Genomic DNA, 11,330 nt, shown 5'->3' on the forward strand with positions numbered 1-11,330 from the left:
CAGGTGGGAACATGTGCTGTCTTATATAAGTGGAGGATGTGATACAAAATGTAAAGACCTTTCTCAGCATCCTCCAGTTCTCTTATTTACAGCACAGCCTTACTTGTTAGTTGTTGTATTCTGTTTAATCTCTCTTTGCAAGTGGACTACTTGGCATTGACCAGTGCCAAGGGCGAGGAAACATCACTCCACAGAACTATCTTTATTTCAGCTTTCAGTATGTTACTGTTCCCTTTCCTGTCCCCCAGGCCATGGTAAATCTCATAAAATCCTTTTCAGATTGAAACCCTGCTCTTCCCAAGCTGTAACGTGTTTTACAGCATTTCTCTATAGTTGTCTTAGTCTCTTGTTGACAGTCTTTAGGTACCAGTTCCTTGGCTGGTAAATGTCTTCCTTATTCTTAAATTTATCCACTTTGTTTTGTTCAGAGCAATGCTTGGGGATAATAAATTGGCTCACATGTACCTGACACTGCTTCTTAGTTCTTTCTACCATGCCAGTTTTTCGTAATACTGAATCCTAGGGATGCCTGGAAGAAGCCAGCAGCATTTTTCCGACTTACATGTCTCCCAGAAGAGCTGCAAGCTGCCTGGATTTCTCTAGTAAACTCACTCAACGGATGTGCTTCCACAAAAGGTGTTCCAATAGTTTAATAGATTTATTCCAGAATATGATAATAAACAGTTGCTTCAAATGTCAATTTTAAGGGTTGCAAAATGTAACTATGTACATGCATAAGATCAGAGCATAAATCAGCTCAGTAAAACAGCTTTGTAAATATTTATGAGCACAGGGCTCTTTGTTTCACGCTTACTCCTTCTGTGTCCTCATCTTAAATTTTCACTTGCTTTAGTTTATGGCTGGTAGTCTGGGCTGAGTATCTGACATTGCTAAATTGCCGCCTGTTTTCTCTGGTGTTGCCTATACCACAATCCTAAATCTTTATTGACTGCAGGTGAATGTATGATCTATAGAAAGAAACCTGTTTGCATGGAGGGGCAGATTCTGAATTCTGATGGACCCACATGAAGTTTAGCAGGCACCATGTTGCTGAACTAAAGCATAGCCTGGATTTGTCTACGTGAGCTGCCATCCCTGTAGTGGCTGCAGGCGAGGCAGGACCCAAGTTCCCTGTTTGTGTTGGTATTTCGGATAGGGCTGGTTATTCAGGATGGAAAGGAAAAGGAGAGACATTAAAGAAGATTGTTTTACGGATGAAAGGTAAAGGTGTGGAATGAAGGAGATGTGAAGAGGCCATGAAGGAGCAGTGGGAAAAGAATCATAGCTGTCAGGATACAGCAGAGACAGTCTAGTGGGGACTGCAAAGATGAGTTATCACCTCGTGCAAAAGTCTTTGCCTCCCTGGCTCCTTGTCCTGTGGCCATGATCCTTGCCCCAGGTATCCTGGCATTTCGGTGGCTTATTCTCATTGAGGAGTTGGTTTCTGCTGCTTCGTGAGAGGCTTTGGCAGATCAAGAGCTGTTGCTCCTGAGATCCCACCAGGCATGCTTCCCATGTGTTTCCGTATGTCTTCACTGAAACTGAATGGGATCAGCAGAAAAGGGGGTTTTGGGTGTGAAAACATTTTCCATTATGTTTACACATCTTCATTTGAGATCTGTAAGGACAGCCAGATACACTGCCATTTAAACAATTACCTGTATTTAACTGTGTTTGCATTTTCATTAGTGAAAAATAATAGAGAAAGAAAACTCATTCATTTGCATGCAGACTTATCAGAAGATTCCTATGCATTGTACAAATCTACATTGTTTAATGTCTTAGCATGGATTTCATCATACCCATTCAGATTTAAGTGTCTTTCTAACTGCAGTGGTATCAATCATTAGTAATTCTCCTGCAGTCCGATGCTCATAGGTTTGGTGTAAACACACAAAAAAAAATTCTTCAAAGAGTAGATTTTGGGAAGATTATTGGCTCTTCTTCCTGCAGTTGTAACAAATTTTGTATTTTTTTAGACACTCCTCAAGCACACCACTGGTGTACTTGAGGAAATAGAATGCTGTTTGATCAAATAGGACATCTGTCTTCAGTGAGTCGTGCTTAAGGCTTTTATTCTTTCATTTATGTAGTTAGTCAAAAAAGATCTAAGATCTTTTGCGGGTGACTTAACTTCCAGGTGTGTCCCTTCACCTCGTGTTTCCTGCTGGCCAGTTCCAGGCAAGTCATATCCATGGCTTTCTGCAGCCCCCAGGTTGCTCTTCTGAGATGCCATGCCCTCCACATCCAGGATACAGGGCTGAGGTGGGATCCAGGTGTTGTGAGCCAAGGCCCAGCGGGCTTTGGAAATGTGGAGTGGTCACCATGAAAGCATGGACATTTCAAGAGCATTTTCAGAGGAATTAATGATGACATTGCTCTCCATCTACTTCCTAGAAAAAGAGACCATAGTTCTGTGAGATTGATGGAAAAACCTCTGCTTCTGTGAAATTAATTGAGTAAGAATGGGAGTGTATCCTCACACTAGCAGATACCTTGTCTAGATGCACAAGCCAAGTCTGAGATGTTTCCTTGAACGTTCAGCACCAGTTCTTTCTGCAACAGGGAGGAGCAAGCAAACCCTTGGAAATGGTGGCCTCGATGTTACATACCTGCTTTCACTTGCAGTCCTCCTTCACCCTGGAGGATCCAGGACTGGATACTCTGCTGAAGCTACGTCTTAAAATTATACCTCTCCAGAGACCTGGGATTGTGAACGACCTCTGTTTGCAACACTAAGTACAGAAAATGCTATTGTATTATCCAACAGTAGCAAATTAAACAATCCCACTCTCGTCACTTTCTAACAGGATAACATTAAAGACATTCCTCTGAGATGGAGAGTAATAATTTGCTAATTCCCCTTAGTGTTTCATGCTTCTCAGTAGTGCAGCTAATTTTCTCTGAGTACCTTATTAACATTCACAATGACTTTGCAGTCCCACCCTAATAGCTCTCCGCAGAGGCAGTGACTGTGAAGGTGAGAGCTGACAGTGACACATTTTCCTCCTTTTTCTCTGCAGACTGTATTATCCTGGTTTCCATCCACTGAGGGCTGTCCAGCTGATGCGAGTGGGCAAACTGCAGTACAGTCAAGATATGTTTCCTCAAGCACTGGAGACCTTGAAACAGGCCAGTATTGTGAACTGTTCCTTCTCTGTCCCCCTCCCTCACTTCCCCCGAACCTGCTCTGACCGTACCTCATGCCTTTGGATACTCCTCACCACTTTTTCCTTCAGTGGTGTTTCCCCAGGCTGCAGCTGTGTGTGGTGGTGATGGGTCACTGTTGCTCAGTGTTTCAGGCACTGACTTCCTCCAGTACCAGTCACTGCTAATTACAGTTCAATAGCTCAGAGGTGCCTGGATGAAAAATTACTGTTAGATCCGAAGAGATAAAAATACCTCAGTGCCTCATACTCTCCTTTTTACCATAGCAAAGTGAATCTGGGAGCACTGAAAGTACAAGAACAGGAGCAGAGCTGCAGTTTCTATCCTCCTTATTCCATGTCAGGGATCTGTGATTTCAGATTGGAGAACCTTGCCTTTAATGCTTGTATTTTATTGTGAGCCACACTCAAATCAACAGGCATCTTCTTGATCCCTCCTATTTCTATATTGTTCATCATCTTTCTCTTCTTTGATCTGGTTTTCTAGCTGGTGCTTTGCTAGTTACATTTCAGCTTTAAGCCATCCCTCTTGTACCCAAGCTGACTTTTATATTAATTTCTTCCTACCCCAGGCTCTTATTTGTCCTGCTGTTATATTGCTGTTAGAATAATCTTAAATATATTGAATAATCCCCTTCCATGTGCAACATGTCCTCAGGACGTAGGCTCTCACTCGCTTTCCATCTCAAGCCCTCAATTGCTGCTAGGGTGTTTTTCTCCCGCTGGAAGATGTACTGCCTCCAGTTCCCCTCAAAGAGGTCTTACGCTTATTCCCTTGTATTATTGATTATCCTGTGGTCAGCTTGGCCTGCAGACAGTACATGCTCTGTGCAGTTCCTCCTCTCATCTCTCAGCCCACCTCCAGTGCCTGACACAGCCTCCTCATTGCCTTTGCTGGGTGCTACAGAAAGCCACTTGGCCCAGCTACTTGCCTGTTGCTGCTGGGCTGGAGCGGGCCCCAGTGCTGGCAGCAGTGTTGGAAAGAAGTGCAGAAGTTGGCTGTATGTCCCCTTTGTTTAACGTCTGTACTATAGGAAGAGCTAGTCTGGTGGCAAAGAGTTAGGGCAGCTGCTTGGAATAGAAGGGGATGGGTGTCTGCACTGGGGGTGGGGGGACAAGTGGTTTTTATTCCTGCCTGGCTCCCCTATGAAGTTAATATCAGTCATGACTCTCTGGATAACTTAGAATTTTGTACTTACTTTTTTCAACCACGATATCTATTTGGTTTTAACATCTGTTGAATTATGCAAGCTGAACAACTGATCATTTCCACATATTGAAATATTAAATTAGTATTTAATACAATGCCAATCTTACTAAGTCTTGGTAACTTAAATCTTCACTTGATATACATTTAACTTTAGTTATGGCCAATTCTGATAATTAAAAAGCAGATGGAAGAGTAATCAATTCTATTTTCCATGCATTATTCAGAAGTCATATGTCGGTCATGTACCAGGTAATCTGCTCTGTTATTTCCCCCATAATATTTACCATTTCCAAACATTCAGACTTTCCTTTTTAGCAGGTGGAGTGAGACCTCAGTCAGAGGAGCTTCTATTTTCATTGATACTGCCGCAATACATCAACAGGCATTCTTCTAATTGCTTTTCTAATATGATACTGCATTAAATTAAACTGGAGTGAATTCCCCTAGAGACAACTGAATGCTGCTCATCAGTGAAGGTGGAAGTTGTGATGGGGTTTTGTAAGTTTTTAGTGAAGAAGTTGCCCATTGCAAGCCAGATTGCTAATGTATTATCCTTTGAATATTGAGCAATGCCTAACACAGAAACCTTTTTTCAAGCTGTGATCTCTTGTTTCCCTGAAAAGGGACAATAAGGAGCTACTCACCATTCTATGCCATACCTCAGTGCATCTCTGACTGTGGTCTCCAAGCCATTAGAGGTCCACAAGGACACAGTAAGAGCTTTACAGCTGAGATGCAGAACCATTTACAAACTAATCCTGTTGTGGTTTTGCCTATTCCCTGTTCAGCCCCCCCCTTTTCACCCACGTATGTGAGACAGGGAAAGACTGAACTCCCACTCTGTGGGAGCACAGCTGAGAGGAGAAAAAGCTTCTTGTCATCCTGTTTCTCCATGCAACTTGTAAGCATAGGACACAACGCTTCTTTGAATGAGACCTTAAACTGATTCCCTTCATTACTATCTACACTGGAAAAAATTAGAGCAAGATATAATTCCCAGTTTGTTGCAAGTAAAGGATGTGATTCCTAATATAACTCAGATAATGTCCTAGAGTTATGTGAGAACACAGTTTGGCCCTTTGTGATTAGATGTGTCAACAGAGCATGCCACATGCTCAGAGCAGAAACTTGATTACCTTCTCTGCTTCATTACTCTTCTTAATACACTCTGACAGTGACTAGCACCCTGTTGGAGCCCTCGTCAGACTAATTTCAGTGTGGCATTAAGGAGAAGGATGTGGAAGGTGCAGAGGAATTGAGATCTGAGTGAAATTCACCTCACTCATATAAATCCTGTTTAATCAGGCACAGCCTCAGAGCTGCTGGGGATTGACAGCCTCTCTGCATCAGATGTGCAGTCTGTTAAGACCAGTAGATCTTCATACACAGTTCTGCAGCCCAGCCCTTACTGCTGATCTCTGTGCCACCCGAAAATGAATCACTATCATAACCACCTTACTCTTAGTGTCCTTTGGGTTTAGCTCGCTGCCCTGCACCCCCAAAGAAGGCTTAAATAATTTGGAGGGCGTTATGTTACCCATTAAAATGAAATCACCCCTAAAAGTATATTAGGCCCTGCAGAATCTAATTTGCCAGGTTTTGGAAATAGAAGTGTTTTAGAGAGGCAATACTCCACTTCTGGAATAAAACCTGACGGTAGCCCTTGGTTTATTGTACAACCAACATATTATTTTTAAATTTATATACACATATATATATGAAAGATGTAATGGTGGAAGGACAAAAGGAATTATAGATCACGAAAACCTTTGTCAGCAAAAGACTAGAGCTGGACCCCAGGCTGACAAACCTAATTTAAAGAGCCTGGAATGACTGTAAAAAGCGGCAATAACAAAAGTTGCAACAAGCTGTCGTGAGAAGAGAAAAGCTTCTCGACCAGGAAGCAGCACTCCTACAGGAGCTCAGGACAGGTCTGCATCTCTGGAGCTCACAGGATCCCCTAGCAAGTGTATAGATTTGTCCTGAGGTGCACTCATTAGCATAAATATTTGTTAGGTGTCATTTGTTACCTTCACAGTACCGTAAGCTCACCTGTTTTGTCGCCCATAACCTGAGCAGAGCCGGACTTGGTTTGGGAGGACAGGCAGGGTGCAGAGGGGAAGGCTTGGATTCAAGGAGATGACTTCATTTCTGAGCGTCATCTCCTCGAAGCGAGCCGATGAGTGCTGCAGCGCATATTCTTGGCTGCTGCTCCATACTCTGGGCTGCGGTGGCGGTGGTGGTGGCTGCCTGTACCCATGCACTTTCCTGAGCAGGGCAGTGGTGCCCAGCTGCTGAGCAATGGCTGGTGGGGATGGGGGCAGGCAGGCAGGAGGATGCACACATGTACGACACTGACCAGCCAGTTTCCCCTGCAGACCCTGCACTTGGCTGGCACGGTCGCAGGAGCACCTTTGTCCTCCCATGACCTGATGGGCATGGCTGTGTTGTCTCATGAAGGCCTGCAATACGTACAATATCATTTCCCTTGTTACTGTAATCCCTGATGTGGAGGCAAAAAGCGAAGGAACTGGGGTAAAATCCCTCCCAGGTTTCACAGCAACACTGAAGAAATCCCCTTTCTGTAGGTGTTCGCTTCAACTCTGAATTGTTTACCAGTGTGGTTGATAGTAACGGTGATAGTTTGTGGTTTTCCTGTGCCTGCTTTAGTAAGTGTCCCCTTCAATGAAGAGCGATGGAAAAACACAGACACTCCCTCTGAAATTCTAGCCTTCACTTCATGCCATTCTGGCGTGTAGCCATTTGCTTTCTGCTTTCCCTGTGATGGAGCAGTGCTGTCCTGCATCTGCTCACAGTTCCACACAGCTGTGGTGATGGGCATCCCATCCCATCCCCATGCAAATCAGGCACAAATGACTGCGCTGCATTTCATTTGCATTCATGGAACAACAGCCATACCACTAATCTAATGGGTTTTATATTCTTCAGGGAGGCAGTATGTGGTTGATGACACTGTGGCCTGTGTTGCTGTCTTGCGATTACTATAGTTTTTCATAATTAGATTTGCTCTTTTAGCTGAGAGGAGGACCACGCAGACCACAAGACTCAGCTCAGCCCTGACTCTGCTGGTTAGCTGTGTGATTTAGGAGAGCAGGGGACTGTTCAGAGAGCCTGCATGTTCCTGCTTCTGCCCAGTGAAACAATTCCTTGCTTTGGAGGGGAAATTATCCCCAGTTTTGCACTGACCTTTGCAAAAACATCTACATAACTTAATGACAGTTTAATTTGGGGATTACAGAAATCATTGCTATTCTGACTTCAGTGCAGCTGGTTCTGACTCGTACTGCAGCATGTGAGACAGTACATTGCATGAGAATGATTTTCTCCCTGAGGAAACAAAAGGATACAGACTGGGTGCATTTCTCTGCCATACTGAGGAAAGAAAGGAAATGGAAAGGAGATGTTGAAGGTGAGAGAGAAGTCAGCAATGGTAGCATTATCTCAAGATTAGGTTTGATATTAAGGATTTTTTCCTTTTAACAGAGGCATATCTGTATGAACATCTCTGGCTGTGCATCAGGGTGTCCAGTCCATCACTACCAGCCTGACCTCTGTCCTGTAGGTGGGCTGAAGATCAAGGTCAGCTGCTCCGGGACTGCGACTCAGATGTATCCAAATGCACAGCTCTTAGCACAGGTCATTCACAATAAATCCAACAGTTTTCTTGGCCAGGGCATGCGAACACTGTGCACCAAGTGTGTCTGCATCCATGGCCAATTCGCCTGGCCACTTCACTGTAGGGTGATCCTGTCCCTTCCTAGTTAGCCTGGGCACAGCTATGTGTTGCTGCACTGCAACATGCACGGGATCCCACCTGCAACTATCCTGCTCTACACTATCCAGGGATTCTTACACTATGCAAGCGTTCATCTTTCTCCATCCCACTGTCTCTGCCAAGGAAGGACTGGCTCTTATTCTTGCATTTTACACTACTTTTTCAGTTATTTATTTAAAAAAAAAAAAGCTTTTGTACAGCTTAATACGTCACACTCCACTATGTTGAAATACTTCTATGGTCTATTCTTTACATTTCCCCAATATGTTAAATTAGGACAAGCAGAACACTAAGAACAATTTAGGTAGTCTTTTCAGGGAGTATAGTTATGACTTACTTGCAAACATTTTGCAAAAACAGGACCAGCTTTCTATTTCTGCTAAAACAGAAATATGCAAAATTTGAGGATTTCTGATTTTATTTCACATTTCTTAGGCATTTCTGAAGGTGATGAAAGCATTTCCATTCTTCTGTTCAACTGAGTATTTTATCATTTAGTAGTAGGGCATCGTGGTAGCTCAGAACATATTTGACTCTTTTTAGAGCTCCTTGCACATTCTGATTTGTTTTGACTGCTATTTCAATTTGTTCTTTCAGTCTTTTGCTGCCTCCCTCTTCTTTTAAGAATTAGCTAATTTGAAGCAAAAATAAACTGCGCTAGAATTTCCATATGCTTGCCAGTCTCTAGAATTTGGAAATAGGCTTTCATTCATTCCACCAAAAAATATATTTATTTTTATTTTTCTGATTTAAATGAAGCCACTTCCTCAACATTTTTTTCCAAAAAGATCCTTTTTCTGCAATGCAAAGCTGATTTAGCTGAATTTTGTCAGCTGACTGGACCAGGAACCCATTGAAACACAGGCTGCATTTAGTTTTTGACAATTCCTCCGTGTGGGATGAGGGAAAAAAATCTCTGATGTCTTTTCTTCTACCAGTACACTTCTAGCTCCCTTGTTCTTTCTTCAGAAGTGCTGAATCCATTTCCATCTGGTACTTTTTTCCTTGCAGGAGGAACTTAATAGAAGGAAGAAGCAGGCATGTCATATGGACAGTGATGATCTAAACATGAGCTGGGCAAAGAGCATTTCAGACATATCTGTGGCAGGGAATCAGCAATACTACAGGCAGTATCAGCAAGCGTAAATTGGCCTAGCAATAGAAGATGACCAACGCACAGGGAAAATAATCCGTGGCAAAAGCAGCAAAGGCCCATTCCCCTGCATGCCTTAGAGTGAAACTATTAATGTACGCATTTGTTTGATGCTATGCGTAGTTTCTCCTGATAAAGTTAAGGCCCTTTATTCCATTGTTTAAACATTGTTTCTATTTACAGGACTTTGAGGCCACTAACATACTGAATGTCACAGTCGTCTTCCAAATAATATATCAGAACCTCAGGTGCTGTAGTTGACCAATCTTAAAATGGCCTTCATGCCTCAGTCAGTGCAAAAGTATCTTCCTCTACTATTCCAAACATCCATCTGTGCAACATATTAGTGGGCTTTAACACCTAAGAATAAGGTCAAGGACAAATCATTAAATGCTTTGGGATATTTCACTCCTATTTCTAGTATACCATGCATTCAAGCCCCCAGCTGCCAACCACTTGAGGACCAGTATTTACATCCCTGCCCCACTGCAGCGACCAACCCCTTCATATGGTCTGCACAACGACTAACATGACCCTTTCTGTTCTCTCCTCAAGGCCTATAATATTATGAAGGTGACCCATGGGACAGATCACAGTCTGATGCAAGCCTTGATGGAGATAAAGGAACAGTGTGAGGCCATCATGAGAACACAGTGAAGAAAACACCCAGTCTGGAAAACAAAATATTCAAGGAGAAAGGAAATCAAATGCTTTTTATTGCATTGGGAAGCTTCTCAATGATTTTGGTGTCTTTTCATAAGGTCCTACTTGCTTTACAATAATGCTTAGTATTAGTTTTTCTGTATGATCTGAATTGTGTTAATTTTTGGAGGAATATATGCAATTTTCAGAAGGATTTTTTTTCCTACAAAACAATCTAATTGACAATACGTAATTATCAATTTACAACACCTAATTTAATTGATAAGAAGTACTGGGAAATGCATACAGAGTCTTAATCTGTTGCAGAGTAATAAAATTCCATTCATATCAGCAGTCAATTTATTATACCAGTTTATGGAGCAATTGAGGATCTAGTGTCAGACACATTATAATGTATTTTTCCCTTTGCCTTGCCCTTAGGTGTGGTTTCCAAAAGCCTGATTCAGTACTCTTTGAAATCAAATAAAAGTTTCCCAATGTTCTAAATGAGATTTTCCTCCCTCCAAATATATCTGCAGGGCTATTCTTCTTGCATTTCATATGTTATAATATTGAATATTAAAATGGATTGAACAAAAACTTTAATCAAAAGTGTATCTGTGTGGAAACTGCTTACTCTCTTTTCTCCCCATTTTGACTGCTTCAAGAGTTTCTTACTTCATACCAGTTTTAAAAAGGGAGAGATTTGGACCTATGAGCTCGGCGATGTGGTTTCTAGACCTTTCTGAGCCTGTGGGGTTTGGATTTCACTTCCCAAAATAGTATTTAGTACACTCCAGAGTATGGAGCAGCAGGAGATGCCATAGTGGTTTGATCCTGTAGTTAAGCATCAACTAGGAGTTTCTTCCCAACCAGAGAAACACTGACCCTGGTCACTGCAGGCAGGTATGGTCAGCTCTTCACTAGTCAGGGCAGGCAATGGGGTGGAGAGCGGGGCTTTTGCATGTGAGCAGTCCAACACACCGGTTAATGGTATTTCTAAGCAAATTCACTTTCATGTTTCTGTCAGGCCAACTATATTCCTTTCCCTCTTTCCACACCTCCCTCCCACCAAGGACAGGGGTGTGCTAGGACACGACTCTGTGGTGAAGCTCTGAGACCTACAGGTGACCACTGAACTAGGAGGTCATCCCTGGAGGAGAGAAGGATGTCTTGGAAAGCACATGCGCTTCATTTCCCCATGCTCATCAGCGAGGCAGTTGTTATGGCCAGAGCTGCTGACTTTCATTTTTAACACAGAAACAAATGTTAACGAAAGCCAAATATTTATGAGGAACATTGAAACCTAAATATAATTTAAGGCCTTTGAAAGTATCACTTCAGGTGTGTCACTCCTCTCTA

At 42.6% G+C, this 11,330-nt stretch overlaps 1 protein-coding gene across 2 annotated transcripts in view; it reads left to right on the forward strand.

Moving 5' to 3' along the window:
* SMYD3 (SET and MYND domain containing 3) overlaps positions 1 to 10,105 on the forward strand; it is a 424,863-nt gene extending 414,758 nt beyond the window's left edge. For both annotated transcript variants that reach the window (XM_059835327.1, XM_059835329.1), the window contains 2 exons: positions 3,024 to 3,132; positions 9,882 to 10,105. In XM_059835327.1, coding sequence (XP_059691310.1) covers positions 3,024 to 3,132; positions 9,882 to 9,983 — 211 coding nt within the window. In that variant the 3' untranslated portion in view covers positions 9,984 to 10,105. The remainder of the gene's footprint in view (positions 1 to 3,023; positions 3,133 to 9,881) is intronic.
* The last annotated feature ends 1,225 nt before the right edge of the window (positions 10,106 to 11,330 follow it).

Source organism: Gavia stellata, chromosome 2 (genome assembly GCF_030936135.1).
Source record: "Gavia stellata isolate bGavSte3 chromosome 2, bGavSte3.hap2, whole genome shotgun sequence".
NCBI classification, from domain to species: Eukaryota; Metazoa; Chordata; class Aves; order Gaviiformes; family Gaviidae; genus Gavia; species Gavia stellata.